Source organism: Andrographis paniculata, unplaced genomic scaffold, assembly GCF_009805555.1.
Source record: "Andrographis paniculata isolate CXL003 unplaced genomic scaffold, ASM980555v1 Contig57END, whole genome shotgun sequence".
NCBI lineage: Eukaryota > Viridiplantae > Streptophyta > Magnoliopsida > Lamiales > Acanthaceae > Andrographis > Andrographis paniculata.
The window spans coordinates 1,256,588-1,282,869 of record NW_026137592.1 but is presented as its reverse complement, the minus strand read 5'-3'; the positions used below and the strand labels follow the sequence as shown (position 1 = coordinate 1,282,869).

Sequence of the window (26,282 nt, the reverse complement as noted above, 5' to 3'; positions counted from 1 at the left end):
CAAATACTATGTTCTTTTTTTCTAGATTGTATAATTTAATTATTCAATAATTATGCACAATCCAATTCAGTACTTGATGATTTCCTGCATTAGGGTTTTCTTTTCTCATTTGAACTAAAATGAACAAAATTGATTGCACAATCAATATATATATATATATATATATATAAATTATTGTACCAAAAAACTTGGTTCTAAAAATAATCTCCACAAAAATTTCTAACTAAATAAGGTTTGGTACATATGATTCAATGATCAGTCACAATGTTGAGAAGTGTGACTCTACATTCAATTAAATTCCTGAAAACTGTTTCGATTCCAGATTCAATTCCTTCTGCACAAGCATCAAGATTCTGTAGCTTTGTTTGCATCATTTGGAGATCAAAATTCTTGGAATCATTGCTGTTTCTCACTCTACCATGGAGAGTGTTTACTGCAGAATCCACACAGCCCACCTCAGTAACATCACTATAAAGATGATGATGATGATGATCCTTTGTCGATATCAGCTTCGAGACAAGATTCCAGGTGGTTGGCCAGGACAGGAACACCAAGATACCTTTGAAGATGGAGACAGTGATGAGATTCACTTGTGTCAACTCCTCGAGGCCGTTCTTGTTTTCCAGTTTCTTGAGTGATTTCATGGTCTTGGATATGGATTTGTTCATCTTCTTTCTGATGGTGAGGTATGAAGCTGTGTCGGGATGGATGGATGAATCCAGGCCCTTACGGCGCAGCGCTGATTGAAGGGACTGAATGGCTTCCCTGATCATCTGAACGGATTCCCTGATTGTGGCGCACGAGTCCAGGAGCTCTATCGAGGTGCTGAGTGAGTCTTGAACTGATTTTCCATCTCGATGGAGAGACAATTTTTGCTGTTGAGTCTTGAACTGGTTGTAAAGTTCGGACAGCTCAAGGAGACCGGATTGAATGGCGTCTGAGCTGATTGGAGCAGCCTTTGGAACCTGCCAAGATTTCAGATTTTGGAGATGAGATTCAAAGCCTGTGGGGTGTTGTAATCTTGAGGGCAGGCTTATGGACCTGAATCGTGTTTGTGAAGAAGCTGCCATTGTTGAGAGCTCTCTCTTTTCTTGAATTTTCTGAAGACTACAAAGCTGCTGAATGCTGTGATGAAGAATGATGATCTGATGCTTTTTTATATCTAGTGAGACAGCCACTGAGGTGAAGAATCATTCTCCATGTGGTTCCAATGGGGTGCCCATAAAATTTTTAATATCCTGTTGCATTTCACACCATCAAACAAACAAACAAACACAATATATTTATATTTATGTATGTAATTGTTTAAAAATGAGGTTCAAGGCAACAAGAGAGAGAATGATTAATGTTCACCAGCAGGTTCAGGCAAATGCATTTAATATTGAGCAAAGAATAAACTAAGTTTTTTTCTTGTCCCTCTGCCTCCCTCCTCCCGTGTCATTAGGTGGGATTAACTTCAATTCTAAAGAATCTAATAGCAATTATTGTTGCACCAGTTTGATAAATTGAGTTAATCAAAATGGACTTTTAGCACTAATGTCTGCAGATGAAGCAAATCACTACCTATTGTCAATCCATAAGATTTAATAAAGGTGTGCAGCATAGGTAGGGGTGGGTGTTGGATAAGCAAGGGAACATTCAGAATATATGCCATAAGATTTAATCCAAATCCTATTTTCATTCCTAGGAAATATAATCATTCGTTCTTAGCTACAGCAACACATGTTATATTTCTGAATATAAATTGCCTGGCAATCATGTCTCTTCACAGAAATATATAAATGTAGGATTTTGAAGACAAGAACAATGCTTTCAATGTGAAAAACTGCAAAAACCTTATGCTCATGAGACAGATGCACAGAAGTCGGGAGACATAGGCATGTTCGAGGTTCAGAATAGATCTCCCGACAATAGTTCAAATTTGAACATAAGAATGGGGCATTGCAATTTCCTTAGAAAAGAAAGGGTATCGTGAATAGTGGGCTGTCATCGTTTACAGCAACGCCAAAAAGACAAAGCAAGATTGAATGGACATATGATCAATGTAAATAACTGCAGTCAAATTAGATAAAATGACCCAAGCAAGGACATGAGTTGCTAATTTACGTATACAGAAAGATGAACCATCTAGAGTGCGAGTAAATACTTTTAATCATAGAAATTTATTCATATCATCTATTTTCAAGCTCCTTTCTGTTCTGTTATTCGGAATTTATTTCTAAGTTTTCTAGTTCTGGTGTGTTTCCTAATGCAACTGCCATTCTGCCAAGAGATATCTGGCAACATCTTACCATCAGAATGTCGATGGATTGCACCTGCGCTGCTGTATTCAACAGGTAAGAAAAATCATAGAATTAGCCCATCTGAAGGATACTTCAAAACACCATACTTCAAAACACCATAAGCACTTCATAAAGGCACTCGTAACTAGTTTCTTCAGTTAATGAGATTACACATAAACCAGTCACTTTCATTCGTGGAGTATTCCCAAATTTCAGAAGAATTTCACAAACGCGTTGAACCAAAATTGAATTTAATTCAACATATTATTACTTGAAGAAGCCCCAAGAAAAACAAAGTACCACCTATTTATGCTCGAAAGTAAGACCTTGCTCTCTGGCCCTTTTCAGCCACTTCAAAGAACTTTCCAATGTTGGATAGGCAGCAGCGTCAGGTAAGCTCTTGCTCTCAACTGCATAATCAAAAACTTCATAAGCTTCGGCAACCCTACCTTTCCTGCACAGTGCCCTAAGAAATGCTCCATACGAACCACTCTCGAGCTTTATACCACCTTTTTTCATCACCTGATATAATTCAACCGCCTTATCCAACATCCTCGACTTACACAGCCCAAGAAGCAATGTGCTATACGTACATGAATTGGGCATACACCCTTGCTCTTCCATCTCATCCAACAATTCCAATGCCCCCAATGCATCCCCTTTCCTACACATTCCATTCATCAATGATGTGTAAGTGACTGCATCCGGAAAATGACTCTTCTCGGCCATTATTCTCAGAAAATTCCTTGCCTCATTAACCCTACCCGTTTGCGATAATCCATATATCAAAGTGTTGTAAGTATATTGATCGGGTTCAATCCCTTCATCCTGCATTTTCTTATACACTCCCAATACTTCTCTGCCTTGATTCAACATACAATAGCCTTTCATAATTGTATTGTACACATAACAATCAGGCTTGAATCCTTCCTCACTCAACACCCCTAATAATCTCGTCGCCTCCCTTAAATTCTTGGAGTTACAAACATTATCGATCATTATAGTATATGTCACGAGATCAGGCTTTATGTTGAATTCTCTCATATCCTTTATAAAGCCATTCACAGTACTTAAAGGCCTGTTCTTAACTAAATGCTTCACCATAAAATTGTAAGTGTACGTGTCCGGCGGCGATCCTTTCCTTGAGAACTCCTTAACAAGATCAATAGCATGCTCCTCTCTGCCACAACCACAAAGCGCCCTCATCGCAACATCTGTAGTAACCTGATTAGGCTGAACACCGTTGTTTCTCATCAGATTGAGGACGTTGTGCGCGCCGGAGAGCGAATCTTCATCTGGCGACGAACAAGACTGCACAAGAAGTACATGATAAGTGGAACGATTAGGAGAAAAAGGCGGATGCGCTTTGATCATGTGATTTAGGAACATGATTGAATCCTGAAGAGATGAAACGGATGAAAATGACTGCAACATTGAGTTGTAGAAGCTGGGCTCCGCCGGAGGCCTGCCTTCGGCGGACGAAATGACCGAATTGAAAAGTGATTTGGCATCTGAGAGGTTGGGCGAATCAAATAAAACAGACGGAACACTTGCTTTCCCCGCCGAATCGTTGCTTTTCACCACCTTCTTCTCTCGAGACTTGTTAGATTTCGGCGATGGGGTTGTTTTCTCCCGAACAGCAGCGGAATTGGCTCTGAACAGAGTGGAAACCGACGACTCCGCCGCCGCCCTCCTGAACGCCTGCGGAATTTTCCCCATCCCCTCAACAATTCTCGAAAATACCAATTCACAGAATTTCCAAACTAGGGTTTTGCAGAGGTTTAGAACGAGAACGAAGCCTCCATAAAAGAAAGGCAACGTCTTATTCGGACCCGGGTCGGGTCAAACCCACCCGTTTAACCTTTCAACAAATTACAAAAACGCTTTTACGTGCACTTTCGATTAAACGCTTTTAATACTCCTCAAACGCTTTCATTCTGTTATTTCAGTTATCTCCTTCATTTCCATACTTTCCTAATTACCTCAAATCCTTGCATTCAGAAAAAAATATATACTACATAATATTCTTCTTACAGAAAATAAAGAAATCGATTGGAAGTCAACCCTTATACATAATCACATTAAAATTTTTTATCCAAATTCAATTATTTCGTGTCGAATTCTTATCAAATTGTCGTATCGGTTCAATTTTTACCGTTTCAATTTTTATCCGCTCTATCTAAGACACAGTGAATCCATTCGATGCTCCCGTAAAATATTCCACAGGAGAGTCTTTGGCCGTCCTAAACGCCCCAAAATGCCTGAGCCTATATATCCCACCATCAACAGCCTCCTCCGGCACTTCCCATTCGATCGTCGCGATGCCGTAAGAGTCGCCGGAGCTGCTGTCCCATCTGAAAAAAAGACAGAAGTCATCGTCATCGTACACCGGCTTCCATCGATCGTCACTGTTGTCATTTTCGAGCTTCTCCACCGCCGCAAACGTGCCTTCCGTCAGCAGATCATACCTCGGATTTGCGCTCCAAAACGTCGCCCTTACCTTCTCCCCTGCCCTAAATTTCCTACTCTTCACGTCCTGTTTGATGTCGCCGAATCTCACCCCTGCTGGAGGCGAGTCGCCTGAAGGATCCTGCAATAGGCTGATCTGAACCGACGAAAGATCGGGCGGCGAGGGTCCTCTCGATATGTTACGATCTCCCGTCGCCACTGCTTTCGCCAGTTTCTCGAATTCTTGAATGTACGCCGACAGCGTGTGAGGACCGTAGAGAGTCGACGCAGCCTGCAATGCCACAATCGATCGCGTTTAGTTTGTGTTTGCGTTTTTGCTTTTTGTTTTTTTTTTTCGAAGTTTTTTCTTGCCTCGTAGCGCTGCTGTTTGTACTCTTCAAATGTGGCGACGTATTGCGAATATGTGTTGGCGAGGCCTGCGATGACGACGTGTGTATTGTCGTCGAACTCTTCGTTGTTATAGGTAATAAGTGTTTCCTTAACTGCCTCCCTCAGCCTTCTTCCAGCCATTGTAGTGAACTCTACAAGACAGGAGACTCTGTTACAGCTATTACATTGTAGGATCGAAAGGAAAAGATCGAAGATCGATCGAGGAATTCAGACCCCCTGGTACGGATAGAATCACCAGCTGTCCTAACCGGAGGATTTGAATCGGAAGAATCGCCGGCTGCAAGAAGAACAGACAAGGAAACGTAAGGTATCGAAAGGGATGCAGTTCAGACATAGCTTCGATTCTTTTATCGTTTTACTACCGCCCAATCGTATGGCCAAAACATCTCTCCGGTGTCGAGCAGAACCGACTTGGGCTTCTGACATTCGACCTGGTATTTGCTCGGTTCCTTAATAGCATCCCTCACTGTCTTCCAAAACTCGTTGATCTGCGGAGACAAAAGCATCGAATGAGAAGAAAAAACGACTCAAACGAACGAATTCGATCATATTCGCTGCTAACTTTAGTATCGCCTTGTCTGAAACCGAAAACGCCCGGTCCATCAGTCGTTCCAGCAGCGAAACCTGGTCCGAGCGCGGCAGGGCATGTCCTGACAACCTCGTTTCCTTTCAGCGCGACTTCGATGTCTGTAAAGTGGAGGTAGACGAGCCTCGAATCGATCTTTCCGGCGATTTTCGACTCGGCAGAAGTGAACAAGTCCACAGCTTTTTGATACTGCCTCTCCCCTATGATCTTTGTGCTCAAAACTTCATCTGGATATCTGTAACAATTCATCAGTTATGGCTATGTACTTCATATTCTTCGGGTATTCGAAAGTGTGAAAAGACGAAAATACCCTGGACCGCGACCGACACAGAGCTGATCATCGCCGTGGCACGTCGAGTGGTTGAAGTCGCAGGGCTTGCCGGAGTCCAAACAGAACGCGCCGAGCACGTTTGGGCTCACGTCACCGACGTTTGACTGGCAAAACGCTCCGACAAATCGCAATCCGTCGTTCTTCCTTACTTTCGACTCCCGGCTCGCTGTTTTGTTGCACGCTTGCCCTCCTGTTGCCTTGATCCTCGACAATTGTTTTGTCGACGCACCTTCGAAAATTCGATACGATGAGCATAAATACGCCGATAGAATGTAGCCAGTAATCAAATATATCGTCTTACGTGCGACGTTGGACTGTTCAGCGTTTGACGCCGGGAAAGTCGAGCTTCCGTTGTTGTCGAAAAACCAGTCTTCGAAAAATCTTGCGGCCGCGCCTTTGTTGTCTCCGCTGATGAGCTTGTTGTCCCGGCTCATCGATGTGCCGTGCGTCGCAAACCACGAGAACGCGCCGATGCTTTTCCCGCTAGTTTCGTCGACAAATTTGAGAAGAGTCATTAGTGTATCAACGTTGGTTTGATACTTCGCCCTTTCGCTCGGAGGGTTGAATAGGTAGGCGCTCGGGCTCCGGTTTACGCTTGCATTCTTCACGTCCCCTAGAAAACGATAGATCGTCGAACATTGAACGTAAACACATTTTGCTCTCTTACAATTTTCAATTGGCAAAATTGCTCATAATTTCCTTATGATTTCGAAACTCAGCGTAAATTTTCCTTTTACTTTAAAAATTGTATATATTTTAAAAAAATATTGCATGAAATCCCTTTGAAATTTCGAAACTCGAACGTAAACCCCCACTTCACTTTAAAAATTGGATAGCACTCTCTTATACTTTCAAAAATATTGAATGAAACTCCTGACATGCAAAAAAAAATATAGATAGAAAATCATATTCTCATCACAAAAGGAAGGTTTTGTGGCCGTGGAGTTTTATGCAATATTTTTTATTTTTTAAAGTATAAGAGAGCGTCATGCAGTTTCTAAAGTACAAAAATATTTTATGCTGAATTTCGAAACCACATAAGAGTTATGAGCAATTGTACGATAAAAATACGCTCGTTACTCTCTGTTATTGCCTGTGTTGATGAAAATCGATCCCGGCTTGAGGCGATCGTGGGCTTGGACGACGCTAAGCTCGATCGCCGTCACAAGGGCATCGAACGATTGCGGAACAAAGCCGAGGGAGGTTATTGAATACGTCACGTATTGCAAATAACCCCCCGGGCCGGCATGCGTGTGCGTCCCGCTTATCGCGACATTTTCCTCGTTGTACAACTCGCCGTACCTTCGAAATAACAAATCGACACATTTCATTACAAATAATCGATCGGTCGACAGAGTCGAAATCCCGTTCTAGTCGAAAATCTCACCTCGTTTTGAGCCTTTCGAGCACCTTGATGGTGACGAGTTGCGAAGCCATCCCGGCGTCGAGGTTGACGAACGCAAACCTAGCGCCATCCGGGCCGGGCCGGCGATCCGCAACAATGAAGGCCCGCGCCCTGAGCCGGAAATGTATGCCTCCGGTGACTTGTTCCATGTTGGCGTAGCCCATCATGTTCACTCCGGCCGCCGGACCGGTCATGTCGTGGCTTCCTACTCCGATCAAGTAGTCGCCGGCTACGGCGCCGGAGAGTGCCGCGAGAAGCAAGGGGAGAATGAGAATGCATGGATGATTGATCATTTTGAGAGTTGGTGAGAATGTTGCATGAAGATTGATGTGTTTAATAATGTAATTCAATGTCTTCAATTCGTTATTGCTATATATATATATAGAGAGAGAGAGAGAGAGAGAGTTTGAGAGAGAAGATGGTTTCTTAGTTGGTATAAAAGAATATGAAGTGTACTTAGGCAGGTCCGAACGTGATCTTGACTATTGAGTTTTATGCGACGTACTAGGTTTATGCTCTTGTCTCCTAATGAATCTTCGGCGACTTGAGCACTACTATTATTATTATTATTATTACAAATTATCGTACTAATATCAAAATATTTTGTTTATTCTACTTTAAAATATTTTTTTATTTTTTTTTAAAAATTTATTTTCTATTTTAGAAAAAATAATCATATACTAATATCAAAATATATTTAAATTTTACTTAAATTTCAAACATTCTACTTACGTATACAATTACTTTCTTTGTATACTTTCTCAAAGCCTCGTATCAATTGGGTCGGAAGGAGTATTAACTATTCTATTTTTAATTATTATAAAACAATTTCATCTAAACATAATTTTTTTTTTTTAAAAAAAAAGTTTGAATTCAATTTATTTACCGTTTAAAAAACATATATTATAATTCTATGGTGTATTTATTTGTGATTTTTCATATTTTTATAAGTGAAATAAATTATTGTAAAATAGTAGTTGTATAGTTTTATGAAAACATCACTAAAGTAAATAATGATAACTTACAAGTAAAAACACTCTTAATATTCATTTTAAAATTTTATTATTTTTAATATAAATATGGATTATAATTTATTTTATTGAGAAAATTATATTATTTTATTTTAAATATATAGACTAAAAGATAATGTTACTTCAATATCAAAATAAGATAGGTAAAAATTAAGTTAGAATATTTTTAGAAAATTATTGAGAAATTAATAATAATAAAAAAAGGTGTGTATTTTGTGTTTGTTTGGGGATTGGATTGGATTTACACTATTTATTTATTTATTTTTCCACAAATATCAAATCAAACACTTATTTTTCATTTTTTATATTATACTAAAAATCATTTTTACATTCAAAACATCACATCAACACTTATTTATATCACATCATACAATTATTCAAATTCAAAATTTTTACTATTAAAATCCTAATTCAAAATCCAAACTTCAAATAAACACAGAAATAACAGATGCTTTTCTTAATAAAAAAAAAAAAATTGACATATTTTTTTAAATAAAATTATAAAAATTTATTATTTTTATATTATGACACTATTCTCTATGACTCATGATTATATTTTAGATTTACTTTTTCCTTAAATATTATAATTATTTTCAAAATATAAAAATATCCGAAATACCAGCGAACACTCCCATGGTTTTAACAAAACATTTTTTAAATGTCACCAATTTGAAAAAATATTTGTTTATACCATAAAGGAGTAGATGTAATTTTGGTTTGAATTACGTTTTTAGTTAAGTAATATTTTTAGTTTTGTGAAAAAATTATAAATATTGGGTTTGAATTATATCCTACATATATATATTGTTTGAGATTAAAATTTTATTTAAGTGATTTTTATATTATAACATAATTTATTATATTTTACATTAAAAAAATTATTTCAAATAAAAAAAACTAAACAAACAGCTCAATCCTTTTATTTAAAATGAAAAAACAAACATAAATTTAAATTTAAATTTAGATAATATTTTCATTTCTGGACAAATTAGTTACTGCAGCTTTCAATGGACCCCTACCACTTATAACACCCACTAAATGGTTTCTTATATATTATGTCATCCTCCATGCCGAAAAGCTAAAGTTGCATTATTTGTTGCAATCTTTATATGGATTATCATAATATAATAATACTAACACTAATGATTCCTATGTGGACAATTAGGTTCTTTATTTATATCCCATCCATCTTTAACAGTTAATTCCATGATCAACACATATGTCGCACATTATAAATTTTCTTCATGGACAAGACCACAAACTATTTTTTTCATGATAGTAAATTCACAGATAAAGCACTCCATAATAGTACATGCTTTTGTATTTTCAAACAAACACCATCAAGTGAAAATCAAAGAGAAAACCAAAAAAGGTAAAGTGCAGAAAACCCAAGGAAGAAGCCATCCAAAACATCATCAACCACAACCCAAAAGCACAAATTATTGATAGGAAAAAGGAAAGAAAGAAAGGCAGAATGGATTGGCTTAGTGGCACGCCGAGGAGTCGTTCTCCTTCTCCTTTTCCTTTTCCTTCTCTTCATCGCTCTTGGAATGGTAACCAGGGATCTTCTCCTTTATCTTCTCCAAGAAGCCTTTCTTTTCCTTACCAGACTCAGGGGATGCGCACTCCGGCGCCGGCGGAGAAGGCGGCGCCGCCACTTCCTCTGGTTTCTTGCCTCCTGGAAGCTTGTCCTTGATTTTGTCCAAGAATCCTTTCTTCTCCTCCGGTTCGTGAACTGGCGCGTCGTCGCACTTCTCGACCGGGACTGAAGTGTCCTCGTACTTCAGTTCGTGAGTTTCTTCTTTCTTATCCTCGCCGGAGAGTTTCTCCTTGATCTTTTCCTTCAATCCTTTCTTCTTCTTCTTCTTCTCTCCGTACTCATCTACTTCTTCCTCGTCGCTTGACTGCGGAGATTATTAGAATCGAGACTGATTCATCAACGTGTTGAATAATTCATAAAACGTGAGACGATCTAAGACTAACGCATCGATGGAGCTATATCTGATCTCAACTAATCTCGTGAGAAGGGAAACAGTTTCGCAATGGAATCGAGACTGATTAATCTAACGTATAGAATTAATAAGCATAAGCTGATCTACGCAATGGAATCGAGACTGGTTAATCTAACGTATTCATGAGTTCATAAGCATAAGCTGATCTACGCAATGGAATCGAGACTGATTAATCTAACGTATTCATGAGTTCATAAGCATAAGCTGATCTAACATGAACAAATCATTGGAGCTATCTATGATCTCAACAAATCTTGTGATAACGGAAAACAGTTGAGCAATGGAATAAATTATTGTGTACGAATAAAATCAGCATAGCATAATGCGGACGGCGATTTCAAATTCAAACTTACCGAACTGCTAGAGCTGTCGCTCCTCTTCAGCTTCTCGATCAATCCTTCGTGCTTCTTTTCCTCCTCCACGTACTCCTCTTTCTTCTCCGGACACACCTGAACTTTATGCTCAAACTCATCGGCGATCACCTCCTCCTCGCACTTCTTCTCCTCCTTCTTCTCTCCGAAACCGAACAGTCCACGATCGCTGGCCTCCACCGCCGCATACTCCTCCACCTTGGGCACCGCCGCTGTCTCGCACGGCTCCTCCACCTTACTCTCGTGGTGGTGCTGGTACTTCACTTCATCCGCCATACCGATCGGAATCTACAAACGCTATAATCAAAATCCGAACAATGCTTCTGAAATCACACACACACGCAGATCGTTGTTGTTTCTAGAAATGAATGGTAGAGAACTGTGAATGGCGGGGGTTTATATAGCACAGCCATTGGAGGCGCTCACAGCGTGACATCAACTTTTCCCGCAAAAAAATAAAATTAAAAAATTAAAAAAACCGCAATTCCTTATTTCCCAAAGCAGTCCAAAAGCCGTGCAACTGCTCCACTTTGTAACCCCAGTGCTGACGTGTCCGCTATTTTATTTATTATTTTTAAAATGCAATAAATACATTCAATCACGTAACTTAATCTCTATTAATTTAATATCAATTAATAATTACAAAGTCGGTACCCGATAACCACGTAACGACTATGCAATTAATCAGCAAAGTTTACCACATTAATAAATTTACTTAATGAAATAATCTATTTTTATTTTTATTGAATCTACTTATAATTTTTTTCAAATAATAATAAAATCCGTGTATTAAATATTTAAAAAATACGGTGATGCCGACAGAGCCACGCCTGCGACGCGACCTGAAGCCAATGAGGCGTCGCCACGTAACACTGGGGTTGTGTTTGTTTGGAGGTTTGTATTTTGAGATAAGATTTGAATATTAAAAATTTTGAATTTGAATAGTTGTACGATGTGATATTTTTAATGTAGGTGTTGATGTGATATTTTGCATGTAAAATTGATTTTTAGGATAATATAAAAAATGAAAAATAGGTGTTTGATTTGATATTTTTGGGAAAAAAAAATTGGATAAATAGTAAAATTTTGCACAAGTCTTGCAAAGAACACACCCTAGGTAGACGTGGAATATTGTACCTGGTGGGGTCCAGATCGTGTCGGCCTTGATTGGATAAATAAAGTCTGAAATGGGCGGTGAGATAACGTTCAGAAATAATTGAGTGGGACACGTGTCGGAATATGAACGGAGCGATGAGTTTCTCGAGATGTTATAACATGATCGAGTGCAGCGCAGTTGCACAATACGTCGAAATCAAAAACGGTGGGGCCCGGCCCGGCCCGGCCCGTAGGACAGATGGTCGGCTGGATGCGTTTGAATATATGGGCAAAGGACGCGGTTTCTATTGTACTTTTTTGGTATTGTTGCACGTGCGATGCGCCAGCTGAGGTGTATCGGCACGTGATATGCCCCGCTGGTTTTCTCTTTAAAGCTCGGACACGAGACATCCGGCCTCGTAGATCCAATTAAAGCTAGTAGTGTTTTTTTTTTTTTTTTTTGGTTTGTGTAGTGTTTATATATAAATCAATATTATTTAATTTGTATAATTAATAATAAAAACATTATATTTCGTTAAAAGATATTAATTAAATTTCAACCAAATCAAACAAACATTTCTATGTTTGGTTACCATTTTGATCCGGGTTAACACTATGCTTCAAATTTTTTTAAAAAAATATTACATCATATAATTTAATTTAAAATTTATTCCAAATTCTCTATTTTTATATTTCTCTTAAATAAATAAATATATTTATATATATATATATATTTAAACACTTAAAATAATTTATGTTAATTATAAATAAATATTTATATATTTATATTATATAAAATTTTATTATATATATTTTAATAAAATATATTTATAAAAATAATTAAATACATATTTTTTTTATTTTTTTAATCATATATATATTACATTATATATCAAATATTAATTAAATGAATGAACTTCCCACTTCGAATTCAATAACTCGGTCGGTAACCAAATGCACCTTTTGTTGTTTTAGATATTTTGTTGTTAAAAATTTGAAATTCTAAAAATAATATAGAGAGTGACGGTGTTATTTTTATTATTAGTTTTTGGTATATTTATTTTAACTTTCATATATATATATATGTATATATTACTTTCTCCATTCCACATAATTTGTCCATATTTTTTTATTTTCGTTTGTCTCACGTAACTTGTCATTTATTTTTTTTGAAAATATGATTATTCACTCTAATCGTATTTTAAAGTTTATAATTTTTTTAATTTTAATTAAACTATTTAATTATTTTAATTTTAATTTATAATTATTTTTATTTAATAATAATTACTTTTATTACTAATTATATTTTATCTAAATTCCTATATCCATAGTAATAGGCCCGAAATATATGGACGGAGAAAGTATATATTAATTTATTAATTTCGCATTTTGTGTCATGTACACTTTAAATATTAAAAATTAAAAGGTATATAATTAGTAAGTAATTAATTTATTTTTTTTAAAGAAAATAATAATATTAAAATTTCAAAATTTATTGTGTAAATAAAGTCTTAGTACGGTTATCGGACTTGTTTGGATCATCATTATCTTTATCAAAGTAAGATCAAAGCCCACGGTTTCCATGTATTTTTAAAAAAGAAAAAGTAAAATCAAAGCCCAATTGTTATTAGTTTATTTATATTCATCAATAATTCAATATAGAAATAAAATTCACCTAACATTGTCTATTGTGTATGCAATATACTTTCGTCCGTCCCAAAATTATAATCTTAATTGAGTTCAATACGTGATTTAAGTAATATTAATATTATATTGGTAGTTAGTAAAATGTATGGATAAATTTTTTTTTGCCATTGTGAATGTATTAGTGTAAAAAGTAGTGGCAATTGTGTAATAAAAATGAAAAAGTAGAAGTAATTTGATGGTAATACGATTATTTATAAAAATAAGACTATTATTTTAAGACGAACAAAAATAATAAATAAGACTATTGTATTAGAACAAAGAGAGTATATAATAATGAAAATATTATTATCACAACACATGAAAATCGTCACCCTACCGTTCAAAATTCAACAATAGTGTTAAAGTTAAAAAAGTATTTGACAAATTTATTTAATATACATTAACAATAAATTTTAAATATATACACAATATAAAATAAACTATGCATTATGTGTAAACCTTATAATAATAAGTGTTATGATTACAAATCTAACCCTTATATCATCAGACCATAGTATTTTGTTTATTTGAAATTTTGTTTTCGTGTGATTTAAATAATAGTTTAAATGTAATATTTTCAACTGAATATTTTTATAAAAATCTGTAAAACTATTACTTTGAGTTTAAATTATTTTTCCACTACAGAAATATTATTTACAACCATTTGTGTTTATTTGTGTTTTTGAAAGAATGAAATATTCATTAAAACTTATACAATATCTCAATTTTTTTTGCTCTATTTGTCAGTAAGGTTTGAATTTGTAGTTTAAATATTGAAATTTTGAAAGTTAAAATAAGTATTTGATAATAATATAAATATAAATATATCAATGTGATATTTTAATTTTAAAATTATTTTTTTAATATAATATAAAAAATAAAATTTCATTTTAATATTTTTGAAAAAATATTTTATAAATAATAACATTTTGGATAAATAACTAAATTTAAATATTTTTAAAAAAACAATGCAAGTTTATATATAAATTATAATTAAAGTAATATAGTAGTAATTTTTTTTAAAAATAAATAATAACTATAAAATTTTAATTGAAAACCCAAGGAAGGATATGTTATTTTAGGTTCTTGAGGGGGCATGTAATGATTAGACAATACTTCAGGAGTATAATGAAAGTTGAAATTCTCTGTCCCAATTATTTAACGATCATCAGTTTGAAATCGCCGTCGCGGTGGTTGACATCTCCTCTCCGTCCGCAACCTCAACCGGAGGGAAGGGAAGGGAAGGGGAAATCACGGAAATTTGTTGCTGTTTTATTGTGAATTCTGTAGACAGACGGCGGAGGGGAGGCGAAAGAGGCAAGGAAAGTGAACACAGTGGCGGGTGGAGCTAAGAGGATGATAACGCGGTCAAAATTGGCGGAGCAGCTGAGAGAGTATCAGCTTCGATCCAAGCACGATTGGGCTTCCGCTTCGTTTTTCTTGTCCACCTCCAATCTCGCTTCTTCTAGGTGATTATTTCTTTTATTTATAATTGAATTGTCGTTTGTTTACGTTGTCTTTTAACGAAAATTTCATTTTTGATGTAATGTTTCCTTTGATTTGTTAAAGAATTGCGTATATGTTTAGAGATTTCGTGTCCATTGCACTGTATTTTAGTTTGGATGTATGGAGGAATTGAATTTTAGATGCTGTTTCGCTGAACCTGTCTGGAATTGGTAATGAGCGGGTAACCAAATTGTTAAGATAGGGTTTTTGTACTAGGTAATTGAAAATTTTCTTGCCAAGAAATGAATTCTGAAATTGTTTACTTGCAATAAGACATTCTGATAATATATGATAATAAGGATGGCCACCATAAACTCAGAATTCATGAATTCATAAAGATTGATTGTCCCTTAAGTTCCCACTTCCCAGTAAATTCTTGAAATCATTGTTTTCCCTGATCGTTCGGAATATAGGGCATTATAATGTTCATATATATTGGACAAGGCGTTCATATGTTAATTTTGCAGCGCTTCTTTTTGTGGCTATCTTTATTGTTGTTCTTTTTTGTGCGGCTATAACTTGTTTCCAATATAGCATTTGATGTATTGCTTTCTTCTTCATGTATGCAGGGTTGATGTTGCAGTCTTTGTTATATGGGAGCTTCTTATTTTAGCAGTCTTTGTATTCTCAGCTGTTTCATTATATTTTAGGCATTTAAGGCTTGCAATTTTTTTGTTGTGCATTACAACGCTATTGCTTTTAACCATGAAAATTACAAAGCAAATTAGACTAGCTCGCAAAAAGCAAAGGAGGATGCTTCTTCCATTATCAATGTAGTAGTTAGTTGCCCATGAATCGGAAACTGAATCACATGTATCAACTTCCATGTAGATTGGTAAGTTCTCAGCTGCTGCTTTGGTCAGCTTCTCCATTTTAAATTTGCAGTATGTGTTATTGCCCTTAAACTCAGATCATTACAAAATGCAAGTGTTTTGCTTGCCCCCTATGTGAAACAAGTGAAATATTGTTTTTTATTGTATAAATTATTTGAAAGTTTTGGTTTGCCAAATTCAGTGTCCTTGAATATTTGTTGCAAGAGAAGGTGGATTCTTGCCAATATTGATCATAATTTGTAAGGGAGCTAAGCTATCATTTCTGTAATAAAATGCTCACTCTATTTTCATTGTTTTGTACATTCAATATGATTTGTTTCGTGAATCCCAGTGTCCATCTACTTATTCTGGCTTGAAGAAGTGGATTGCAATTCCTTGTGTTGCTATAGTCCATATTGCTCCAAAGACAAGCAAAGCACTTAGTATCATTCCTAGAGATCCTAGTATCCAATTAAGCCACCACATAAAGCTATTCTTCTCGGGTTTCTTGATTTTAATCCACATCAAACAGGGATATGCAAGTGAAACTGGTAGAGCTATCCCCCCTATCAGCCCAGCCAAGCTTTTCAAGAAGGGAAGCGCAATGGAGATGAAAAATGCCAGGCAGCCAAAGAAAACTCTAATCCCTGCCCGAACCCACCAAGGGCATGGCCTGTTCTTGTTGCTGGTATATTTGAACTCCATATTGTCAAACACGGGCATTGCGTATATCTGGAATGAAGTCAAGCTGTGGATGACAATTAAGAGGCTGGTCATCCCCATTATTGCCTTTGATATTTCACTGCCGTGGTATTTATCCAGAGCACTCATCATTCCGTTATTTGCTGGTATCTGGAAACATTGAATGCTGATTACACTTCTTAAAATGTGATAATTGTGCACTCTTTTATACGAGGTGTTGATATTACTATTATATGTGTTTTTCCATTTGTTCTAGGTTTATGAATGCAAGTTTAGAAACTAGCTTTTACTAGTCATTTTTCCTTTCCCTACTAAACTTAATTTGGTTTGGGAATGTTTCCAGAGGGGGGCCTACCAGGTTTCCATATGCCCAATAGCCTCCAATAGCCATTGGAAACAGGCAAGCAGCAATGATCAGGTATGCAAACTTCACCCCTTTCCACATTGGCACACTTGATGGATTCTTTGCAGATGAAGGCATAGTTCCCTGTATCAAAATTAGAAATTCAGGCAGTTGCTCATAATCCACCTATGCTATTCTTGCTTTCCTATTGATTCAGTCAATCCCCTTACCTGAATCTCCAAGACAACATTGTGCCCTCTAAAAGCAAACGCAATAATCCCAAGGCCATTCAAAACACTGCAAACATTCCCAACTTGTGATATCATTCTTACAGGCTCATATGACACTCCTAAGGGCCTGGATTTGGACACAGACAAGATCCAGGTCAGGGTGCAGTATGATACAGCAGTGATTGCACCGATCAGGGAAACCCCAGCAATGGAATTCAAGTTGGGAAGCTGGGACAGCAAAACTGCCAGGCACACGAAGACTATGTACCACTCTATAAGTGATAGTGAATTAGCATTACAGGTTGTTCTACAAACAGTATGGAAGAAGATTTTTAGTGTGGTGCTTCCCATCATTATCAGGCTCACACATGTCCCGCCTGCCAGGTACAGAGTTGGAAATAAGGCCAGGATCTTCCCCAGCCTTTCACCTGGAAAAGGTACCAATGACTGAATCTCGCATCCTCTACTTTTCCTGGATGATTGATGATGCAATTATGATTACAGGAAATCAAGTCAGTGGAAGAATCACTAACCGAAAGCTGCCTTGGAGAGCCCGAGGTATCGGCTGTAGCGAATTCCAGGGGAGGATTCATGGAGCTGAACTAGCAACCACATGGTGTACAGTTGCCACACAAATGTCACAGACAGGCTTATGATTCCCCACGCCCTGAAACCAGCATAGGTAATGTCATTTCAATTCTTCAGACGGCATACAAAACAAACACCTGCCAATTTATATTGACAATAAATGCATCTTGCAAGTTACCATCCAAGAGCTGTGAAAGCAAGAGGAAGTACAAGGGCCTGGAATCCGATCCCAGAGCTGAGGGTGTGAAAAGCTGCATAATAAGCATTCCCATTTCGGGACTCAGTGATGGGCAGCCATGAGTCCTGGAGGTCAAGCCTGGTGAGATGCCCAACTTCTTCCAGGCACATCTGCACACTAGAGAGGGCCCTCTTCATCGGACTGGCCAGAGGTGTCATCATCTGGGCTGCACTGAAAAATGGACTTTTGAAGGAATCTTGATGTAATGGGGATGGAGCTGGAGCTGAAGCTGAGTGAGTGAGGGATGATGGGCGGTTGGGAAGCACTGGACTTGATGAGCTCATTTCCATGAGGTTAGTCATAGCCAAACTAATACTGTTGCCTATTTCTTGTTTTTGTGCTGTCTCAGAGTTGATGATGAGGTGGTGTCATGAGGCTCCCTGCTTATATAGAGCTGGAACATGTGCTTAATAACATATCCTTTCACCTTTCATTCATATCAGGGCTTTTCTGATTTTCAGTCATTTGGTTAAAGTGGAGCTTTGACTGCTTGACCAGTTGCCCCACAATGGCTGCGGCCTTCAGCATTGATAATTCACAAATGAATGAAGCAAAAGTAAGTGCTTTTACACCTCATTAGTTACGTCTATTTAGTATCTCTCTGTGTTTTTTTTTTTGCCTCCAAGATTCAGTTCATATAAGCATGTTAAAATACCACTGCTTCTTTGTTCTATCTGATCCATTCCAGCTGATAATTAGATGTGCATATATATATGTTATCTTGAATTGAGGACTAACTAGTGAAGGAAATATTTATTTTTAAAAACTTATCTGTCAAAGAATTAAGGAAAAATGTTTACTTTGTTTATAGAATTGTTAGTAGATTTTTTGTTGCTGCACCGTAATAAAAATTCCACCATTCGGAAAATCCTCAAGACAAAATTTGTGCCACTTTTGAATTTCTTAGAAGGAAGTCTTCAAAGATGATTTGAAAAGCCAAATTTAGTCCAATGTAAGCTTATGCTTTAATTTATTTATTCCACTTGTGAATTTCTTGGAAGGAAGCCTTCAAAGATAATTTGAAAAGCCAAATTTTAGTCCAATGTATGATTATGCTTTTATTTATTTATAGATTAGGGTGATGATTAGTATATTGCAGAAATTAGTTAATTTAGGAGAAAGATGTAAGCACTGAGCAAATGTACAATCATTGTAAATAAAATTGTACCCCTTTAAAGCAGTAGAGCTTTATTTAAGATCATTGGTATTGCAAGGAAAGTTCTTGCAGTATATATATATATATAGATATAGATATAGATATACAAGTCCTATGAAAAATGCCTGTCCTTCCAAAAAACACCCCACATCAACTTGTTTGGTTTCTTAGGTGAGAAGAGAAGATAGGACACCGGTAATTCTTGCATAGAGATGATCATACTAAATCATAATAGTAGTAATAAATAATATATTCAGTCATAACTTTTGTAGGGTGATACATGAAAAGATGGCTTGCAACTTTTTGAATTAGGGTTTTGATATATCTATTCAGCTTTTATTTTAACTTATAAAAGTATGTTACTATGTGTTGACACGTATTTTTTCAACAGACAAAAAGTAAAATTCGAAAATAAGGAAATATCTTCGAACTTGATTAATTAGTGTTTGAGATTAGGAATCTCTAAACACTGTACGGTACACAAGAAAATTAACTGGATCCCCAAATTTGACTTTGCTTTGTTGAAGTTGATTGAAGATGATTGTAGAAGAAAAATCTAAATCCTTAATACTTCTTGAAAGACGCTTTGGAACCGTCGCCAGCAACCGCCGTCAACCGCCCAAAAGAAACGTTTTGAAACATCGCCTGGTCAGTTATGGCAACCGTCTTGTCAACTGCATAACCCAACCGACTAATCCAGCGACTAACTGGTCGCTAGACCAAAAGACTCATTGACCGTCCCCACCAAGCGACCAAACTACTGTTCACTTAAGTGGGCAATCAATTACCAGACTTTACTTCGTCCGACCTCCGTAGCAGCCGACTTTACTTGGTTTGACCACGTACCAACTGACTTGCTTATCCGATCTGCTGACCATTAGACCTGTCTGTCCGACCTGTTGACCATCAGATCTGAGAACCTCCCGACCTGAAGACCTTTCGACCTGCGGACCTCCCAACCTGAGGACCTTCCAACCTGAGGATCTCCCGGCCTGCGGACCTCCCGACCTGCGGACCTTCTGACCTGAGGAGCTCCCAACCTGACCAACCGACCTGACCACAAATTTTTTCCTTTTTTACCCGACTTCGAATCTAACTTTCTTTTTTAAAATCCTGCTATCCTTATTTTTTTTTATTATTATTTTTTGTACGTAATCCTATGATTGAAATAAATGTTGCTGATAGTTTATTTGTTTTAAAAATCTAATGAAGGGTTAATTGATGTTAGGAAGTACTATTTGCTTCATTGCTTGGATTATTTGTGTTTTGGATTTTTTTGGTGATGTATGGATTTGAAGTTTTTTTAAAAGAAAACAAACATATTAGTTGTGATATTTTAGAATGAAAATTTTAAATATTTTAATATAAAATTGTATGGTAGACAAATAATATGGAAGCACATCAGAAGTTTCAAAATATTTCTTTTTTATTAGTGTGTTTTCTTTTCTTATATATATATATATTATAATAAGAAGTATTGCAGGTACAATGATAGGCATAAATTTGTGATGATAGTGGCTCTTTGAATAACTTTTGTGAATGAAAATGCACCAGCTAACTTTAGAAAAAGAAGAATGCTCGTCCTAGAACACACAGACAGATGTACAATGTCTGTATGGTTACTATTGAGAGACAGTTCCCTTTCCTTAACAGATGACGATTGCTATGTGACGTCACTTCATGACGTCATATATGGGTAATTGTTTTAATTATGTTGTAAGGTTTAGAATTTGTCCAAATTCACAAAATACTATTTCTCGATTTTAGTTTATTTGTTTGATGCAACTTCTTGCAAAAGTTTCATTTATGTCAAAATTTCATACCCATATTATGTTGAATACATTTTTTTTTTTTTTTCTTAATGTACACTGAAATATATACCAGAAAAATTATGCATATCAGTACATACATTGAATATTTGAAAATTTTTTTTATCGATACAACGAAAACATGTCGGCATACTATAATTTCAACAAATTCCTAATTTTTTATACAAAAAATTCGGTATACCAAAAATCTTGGCATTTATTTTATCTATTGGGCCTTATATGTTACAAAGAAAGTTAGATTTGGGTCGGGCCTGTGTATATATGACCCATTGAATTTATTATTTTATTTCTTATCTACTTATTAGTAAATAAAATAAATAAATATTGCCTACTACATTGAAATTCCGCTGTAGCAACTTTTTGTATGTATATATCTAATTTTTAGTCCCTATAGTTGAACTTTTCTTTACCAATTACCGTATTTGACCTCATATTTTTCGAATCATCAATTTCAGTACCTCAGTCATCCTCTTTCTTCGATTTTTGGTCCTTTTTTTTTTTTTTGTTGAAAATTTATTATAGGTCAAATTTGTTTATATATAAATGATTAGTTTATATATAATATAATTAATAAGTCTCTACATCTTAATGAATTAATTAATCAAAGTAAAATAATAAAGAAATTTGACCAATTTTTAGTCCCTTTAGTTGAACTTTTCTTTACCAATTACCGTATTTGACCTCATATTTTTCGAATCATCAATTTCAGTACCTCAGTCATCCTCTTTCTTCGATTTTTGGTCCTTTTTTTTTTTTTGTTGAAAATTTATTATAGGTCAAATTTGTTTATATATAAATGATTAGTTTATATATAATATAATTAATAAGTCTCTACATCTTAATGAATTAATTAATCAAAGTAAAATAATAAAGAAATTTGACCAATTTTTAGTCCCTTTAGTTGAACTTTTCTTTACCAATTACCGTATTTGACCTCATATTTTTCGAATCATCAATTTCAGTACCTCAGTCATCCTCTTTCTTCGATTTTTGGTCCTTTTTTTTTTTTGTTGAAAATTTATTATCGGTCGAATTTGTTTATATATAAATGATTAGTTTATATATAATATAATTAATAAGTCTCTACATCTTAATGAATTAATTAATCAAAGTAAAATAATAAAGAAATTTTAAACAATATCTATTCGATTGGATTCATTTAAATTTGTATTTATTCTAACAAAATAGTATGTATTATTGAATTTTGAGACAGGAAATCAATCATTTTCCTTGATTAAATTTTATTGTTTCAACGACATTAGATTCAAATTTTGGAGGAAGTAGCCGTTGCAAGCTTGATGAGATCCTTCCTTAGAATCTTTCCCGCCGGATTCCTTGCGATGGAAGATATGAAGGCCACTCGTCGAATCTTCTTGTATGGAGCAACCTGTGTTATATTATTATTATTATTATTTTATTTTTGTATTTACAAAAAAATATCGAGTACCATAATTTTTACACCTTTTTAGCGATCCACTCCATGACTTCGGTCTCAGATATCTTGCTTCCGGATTTACGCACCAAATATGCCATCGGAATTTGCCCGGAATCCTTATCCGGGAACCTAAAGTAATTAAATCACAAACTTAAATATGTTAGAAAAAATAAAAATAAAATCCAACAATAATTGTTTGCCACAAAAATATGATAAGAATTAAGAACAATATTAAAGTCCGTAAAATTTCTTTGAATGAATAAGTGTAAAACATTTGAATGCTACTTATATCTCAATTTTTAATATCTTCTTTTTAATAATTTAATTAAAACTTTTAATAGATGTTAAGTTACAGTCGATATTTCTAATGCATACAAAATAAAAATCGATAATTACTTACGGTATGACTGCAACATCTTCGATTTCAGGGTGGCCGAGTAACAAGGCCTCCAATTCCGCCGGAGGAACCTGCAGCAAAGATCGCATCCAAAAATTTCGATCAATCTATTTAGTATATCTTTCGACCGACTAATACTAATTCTTCTAATTAATCGCATATACAACTTTTCAATCAAAGGAAAGCGAATCGATTGGTGTTTGGATCGATCGGGCCGATTATACCTGATAGCCATTGTACTTGATGAGTTCTTTGATCCTGTCCACAACAAATAAGAAGCCATCTTCATCAATGTAGCACAAATCTCCTGTTCTTAACCATCCTTCAGAGTCTAGAGTCGAGTTTGTTGCCTCTTCGTTGCGGAAATAACCTACATTTACGATCAAATTTTAAATGAAAAAAAAAAATTGAATACAAAATAAAAAAAATAAAAAAAAGAATATAGTATAATACATACTATTCCAATGTTTTTTAGTAACTATATAATAGGAAATATATAATACTCCTTCTGTCGGCCTCTAAGGTTATATTTACTTTTTGAATCATTGTACTTAACATAAAAAAAATATCATTATAGTTGTATAATTTTTTTGTACAAATATAATGAAAGTATTTTTTCTAATTTGTAATACGTTTTGATATAATTATTAATATTTAAATATCAATACACAAAAGTAAATGAGACCTTAAAACCGAATATATATATATATATATATACAATATTTGAATAGTAAGGTGTAACAAATATTACTATTAATTTTTATACAAAAATATACTATCACCTCTATAAAATATGATTGTCAGCAAATTGTAATAATTTAACTAAACTCTCGCTATCTTACCTGTATAGTATAAAAAAATTTATTTGTAGCAATCTTTTTTTTTAAAAAAAAAAATTGGTATATTGATAAGTAGGTTGACTAAAATAGAAGAGTATTGATTAGATAATGTATACGATGTGATATATATTGATTTGGTAAATAGCTGTAAAAACAAATTAAACAATTAAATAGAAATAATATAAACTATAAAAATAAAAATATAAAATTAGGTGGAACATTCTTAGATGGTAAGTAAAAAACAAGAAGAATATATTAATTGAAACCAATACCTTGGCATCATGTAATTTCCTATTCGAGAGCTAACTACTCCTCTATATGTACACACACTAAATCCCACTTAAACTTATACATAAAATTTAGGAATGTCAAAATTAAAATCGATCCGAAAATCAAAACTCGTTCGACCTGAAATATTTTTTAGTTCGAGTTTGGATATTTTGGGATTACAAAAATTGGATCGACCCGAATTCGAAACTAAAAAAATTTATGTTGTATTCCGGGTTGACATGATAATCCGAAATATAAAAAGTAGCTCAAATTTAGGGTTTCGAATTTCGAGTTGATATTAAATTATTATTATTATTTTATATTTAAAATAAAAATTGAAATAAAATTTTTTTAAGTTAATTTAAATTTTTTTTAAACTTTGTGTTCGTATTTCGGGTGACCTGAACTAATTTAGGTCAATATGAATTTGACCGAAAAAATTTAAATTGATAATTTTTTATTATTTTCATGGCTCAACCTCATATGTAGACAACCAGAAAATTCGAATTGACGCCCTGATAAATTAGGCCACAATCCCAGCACACTAACCACTATAAATTAGTTTATAATTATAAATCATATGTAATAGTTAAGAAAATTTAAATTTAAATTAATTAGTGTTACCTTTCATTATGGCGGGTCCCTTTAACCAAAGCTCACCGGTCCGGTTCACCGGCAGCGACTCACCGGTTTCTGGATCGGCGATCTTCGCCGCCATGTTCGGCGACAGAAGCCCTGCCGATCCGTGCTTCCGGCACTCATCCATAGTGTCACTCGACGCTCCGACGGCGGTCGATTCAGTCAGACCGTAGCTTTGGCGAATCATCACGTTCGGATACAGTTTCAGGAATTCCTCCGTGACTTCCTTGCTCAGCGGCGCGCCGCCGGAGTTGATGATTTTTAAGCTGCTCAGATCGTACTTGTTCCTGAGCTTCTTGGCGTTGGCGGTTAAGGCGACGAGGATTGGCGGAACTAGGGGGAGATAGTTGACGGAGAAATTCTGGATTGCGGTTAGCAGTTCGTGCATATCGAATTTGGGGAGGACGACGACGGTTGCGCCGGCGGCGATGAGACCGGTGGCGAAGGCGACTACTCCGTAGATGTGGAACATCGGTACGGTGCAGACCATAATTCTGTTCTTCTCTTCGTCTGATCCGAGTCGTTGTAGGAGCATTTCGGTTATGGCGATTAGGTTTCTGTGCGTAGTTACGACGCCTTTGCTTGCGCCGGTGGTGCCGGAGGAGTAGAGGAGAGTGGCGGCGTCGTCCTGGTGGACTCGTTCCTTGACTCGGTTGCGACTCACTTCTCGATTCATCATTTCTTCGATTGAATCGACGATTCGCAGAGCGTCGGATCTCCGATTTAATTTCACGGCGCCAGAGCGGAGGAGGACGATGGGGAGATTTGAGGCGGCGAGTTTGGGGATGAGATGTAGAGTGGTGAAGGCGAGGACTGGTTTGGAATCGGCGATCTGTTTCTGGATTTCGTCGGAAGTGAGGAGAGGATTGGCGGTGGTGACGACGGCGCCGATGGAGATTACGGCGAGGAAGACGATCGGGAATTCGATTGAATTAGGGCTGAGAATGAGGACTGTTTGGCCTTTGCGTATGGCTAAGTCTACGGAGAGTGAGGTAGCGACGGATTCGACGGCTCGCCAGAGGTCGGGGAAGGTGAGGCGGTGGCCGGTGGCGGCGTCGATGAAGGCGACGGTGGCGCGGTGGGGGCGGGCGGAGATGTAGGTGGTGGCGTCGAGCCATTGGTTGGAGGGAATGGCGACGGGGTTGCGCTTGCTGTAGAAGGTGCGGTTGGTTCTGCAGAAGCCGCTGCGTGGGTCGATATCGGAATAGGAGTCGGAGGAGTTTTCCGCCATTGAAGAGGAGGTGGAGAAGTTTAGCTTCTTCGTGATCGGTACGGAATTAACTGCTCCTTGTATGAATTTGTTGCCGTAGACTAGCTCATCTACCTATTTGAGTATCTACACTATTATTATTATTATTATTATTTATTCTGTTACTTCTTTTATTTTTATTTTTTTAATTATAAAATTTTAATATTATATTAATTTTTTCAATTTATATATTTTTTAAAATTTAATTAATTATTTTTATTATACTATAATTATTTTTTTCTAGATGAAGTATTATTATTGTTAGGAGTATTTTTTATGGACACTTTTGATTTATTATGTGCCTATTTAAATAATTAATTAAATGAGAATTAAGGGGTGCCCAAAACATTAAACACCTTAATTATAAATGGTGGAATTGTGAATCAAATCT

The 26,282-nt window shown here is 35.8% G+C and overlaps 7 protein-coding genes across 11 annotated transcripts; 1 reads left to right on the top strand and 6 right to left on the bottom strand.

Annotated features, from left to right (window-relative positions):
- Positions 1 to 248: 248 nt before the first annotated feature.
- On the bottom strand, positions 249 to 1,070 carry LOC127257212 (uncharacterized). The gene has a single exon (XM_051283592.1). It carries the CDS (start codon positions 1,068 to 1,070, stop codon positions 249 to 251), a length of 822 nt encoding a protein of 273 aa, XP_051139549.1.
- LOC127257033 (pentatricopeptide repeat-containing protein At2g17670) lies at positions 819 to 4,085 on the bottom strand. Of its 5 annotated transcripts, none has more exons than XR_007839932.1 (4): positions 2,586 to 4,085; positions 2,292 to 2,323; positions 1,042 to 1,238; positions 819 to 965 (listed from the first exon to the last, which is right to left on the bottom strand). XR_007839932.1 is itself a non-coding variant. In XM_051283295.1 (2 exons), exon 1 carries the CDS (start codon positions 3,999 to 4,001, stop codon positions 2,586 to 2,588), a length of 1,416 nt encoding a protein of 471 aa, XP_051139252.1. In that variant the 5' UTR covers positions 4,002 to 4,085; the 3' UTR covers positions 1,286 to 2,323. The 5 variants fall into 5 exon arrangements, 2 of the variants coding, with proteins under 2 accessions (XP_051139252.1, XP_051139253.1); XR_007839931.1 differs by having other exon boundaries at positions 2,292 to 2,320; XR_007839930.1 differs by lacking the exon at positions 2,292 to 2,323.
- Positions 4,086 to 4,461: 376 nt separating this feature from the next.
- LOC127257209 (neutral ceramidase 2-like) lies at positions 4,462 to 7,756 on the bottom strand. The gene is made up of 9 exons (XM_051283588.1): positions 7,446 to 7,756; positions 7,152 to 7,360; positions 6,360 to 6,671; positions 6,038 to 6,287; positions 5,704 to 5,962; positions 5,504 to 5,629; positions 5,355 to 5,418; positions 5,103 to 5,272; positions 4,462 to 5,022 (listed from the first exon to the last, which is right to left on the bottom strand). The coding sequence occupies exons 1-9, from the start codon at positions 7,754 to 7,756 to the stop codon at positions 4,462 to 4,464; spliced, it is 2,262 nt and encodes a 753-aa protein (XP_051139545.1).
- Positions 7,757 to 9,696: 1,940 nt separating this feature from the next.
- LOC127257364 (dehydrin ERD14-like) lies at positions 9,697 to 11,262 on the bottom strand. The gene is made up of 2 exons (XM_051283749.1): positions 10,860 to 11,262; positions 9,697 to 10,398 (listed from the first exon to the last, which is right to left on the bottom strand). Exons 1-2 carry the CDS (start codon positions 11,151 to 11,153, stop codon positions 9,979 to 9,981), a joined length of 714 nt encoding a protein of 237 aa, XP_051139706.1. The 5' UTR covers positions 11,154 to 11,262; the 3' UTR covers positions 9,697 to 9,978.
- A 3,547-nt stretch (positions 11,263 to 14,809) lies between these two features.
- Positions 14,810 to 16,035, top strand: LOC127257116 (uncharacterized). Its single transcript, XM_051283430.1, has 2 exons — positions 14,810 to 15,127; positions 15,734 to 16,035. Exons 1-2 carry the CDS (start codon positions 15,015 to 15,017, stop codon positions 15,939 to 15,941), a joined length of 321 nt encoding a protein of 106 aa, XP_051139387.1. The 5' UTR covers positions 14,810 to 15,014; the 3' UTR covers positions 15,942 to 16,035.
- Positions 16,036 to 16,150: 115 nt separating this feature from the next.
- LOC127257115 (lysine histidine transporter-like 8) lies at positions 16,151 to 18,441 on the bottom strand. The gene is made up of 5 exons (XM_051283429.1): positions 18,018 to 18,441; positions 17,785 to 17,918; positions 17,252 to 17,679; positions 17,034 to 17,165; positions 16,151 to 16,828 (listed from the first exon to the last, which is right to left on the bottom strand). The coding sequence occupies exons 1-5, from the start codon at positions 18,377 to 18,379 to the stop codon at positions 16,340 to 16,342; spliced, it is 1,545 nt and encodes a 514-aa protein (XP_051139386.1). The 5' UTR covers positions 18,380 to 18,441; the 3' UTR covers positions 16,151 to 16,339.
- Positions 18,442 to 22,266: 3,825 nt separating this feature from the next.
- On the bottom strand, positions 22,267 to 25,932 carry LOC127257114 (probable CoA ligase CCL5). The gene is made up of 5 exons (XM_051283428.1): positions 24,628 to 25,932; positions 23,119 to 23,264; positions 22,898 to 22,965; positions 22,524 to 22,626; positions 22,267 to 22,449 (listed from the first exon to the last, which is right to left on the bottom strand). The coding sequence occupies exons 1-5, from the start codon at positions 25,871 to 25,873 to the stop codon at positions 22,327 to 22,329; spliced, it is 1,686 nt and encodes a 561-aa protein (XP_051139385.1). The 5' UTR covers positions 25,874 to 25,932; the 3' UTR covers positions 22,267 to 22,326.
- Between the last annotated feature and the right edge of the window lie 350 nt (positions 25,933 to 26,282).

What these genes read in the sequence shown, in the direction of transcription:
- LOC127257115 (XM_051283429.1), bottom strand. Translation starts at nt 18,379, where the DNA reads ATGACTAACCTCATGGAAATGAGCTCATCAAGTCCAGTGCTTCCCAAC. An exon ending in GCTTTCACAGCTCTTGGATG is followed by an intron (nt 17,919 to 18,017) that starts GTAACTTGCAAG and finishes TGCTGGTTTCAG; the next exon opens with GGCGTGGGGAATCATAAGCC. An exon ending in ATTGGGCATATGGAAACCTG is followed by an intron (nt 16,829 to 17,033) that starts GTAGGCCCCCCT and finishes CAATGTTTCCAG; the next exon opens with ATACCAGCAAATAACGGAAT.
- LOC127257033 (XM_051283295.1), bottom strand. Translation starts at nt 4,001, where the DNA reads ATGGGGAAAATTCCGCAGGCGTTCAGGAGGGCGGCGGCGGAGTCGTCG.
- LOC127257212 (XM_051283592.1), bottom strand. Translation starts at nt 1,070, where the DNA reads ATGGCAGCTTCTTCACAAACACGATTCAGGTCCATAAGCCTGCCCTCA.
- LOC127257364 (XM_051283749.1), bottom strand. Translation starts at nt 11,153, where the DNA reads ATGGCGGATGAAGTGAAGTACCAGCACCACCACGAGAGTAAGGTGGAG. An exon ending in GCGACAGCTCTAGCAGTTCG is followed by an intron (nt 10,399 to 10,859) that starts GTAAGTTTGAAT and finishes TAATCTCCGCAG; the next exon opens with TCAAGCGACGAGGAAGAAGT.
- LOC127257114 (XM_051283428.1), bottom strand. Translation starts at nt 25,873, where the DNA reads ATGGCGGAAAACTCCTCCGACTCCTATTCCGATATCGACCCACGCAGC. An exon ending in GGGACCCGCCATAATGAAAG is followed by an intron (nt 23,265 to 24,627) that starts GTAACACTAATT and finishes TCGTAAATGTAG; the next exon opens with GTTATTTCCGCAACGAAGAG. An exon ending in GAAGATGTTGCAGTCATACC is followed by an intron (nt 22,627 to 22,897) that starts GTAAGTAATTAT and finishes TAATTACTTTAG; the next exon opens with GTTCCCGGATAAGGATTCCG.
- LOC127257209 (XM_051283588.1), bottom strand. Translation starts at nt 7,756, where the DNA reads ATGATCAATCATCCATGCATTCTCATTCTCCCCTTGCTTCTCGCGGCA. An exon ending in CTCGAAAGGCTCAAAACGAG is followed by an intron (nt 7,361 to 7,445) that starts GTGAGATTTTCG and finishes GTTATTTCGAAG; the next exon opens with GTACGGCGAGTTGTACAACG. An exon ending in GATTCTATCCGTACCAGGGG is followed by an intron (nt 5,273 to 5,354) that starts GTCTGAATTCCT and finishes CCTGTCTTGTAG; the next exon opens with AGTTCACTACAATGGCTGGA.
- LOC127257116 (XM_051283430.1), top strand. Translation starts at nt 15,015, where the DNA reads ATGATAACGCGGTCAAAATTGGCGGAGCAGCTGAGAGAGTATCAGCTT. An exon ending in TCCAATCTCGCTTCTTCTAG is followed by an intron (nt 15,128 to 15,733) that starts GTGATTATTTCT and finishes TCATGTATGCAG; the next exon opens with GGTTGATGTTGCAGTCTTTG.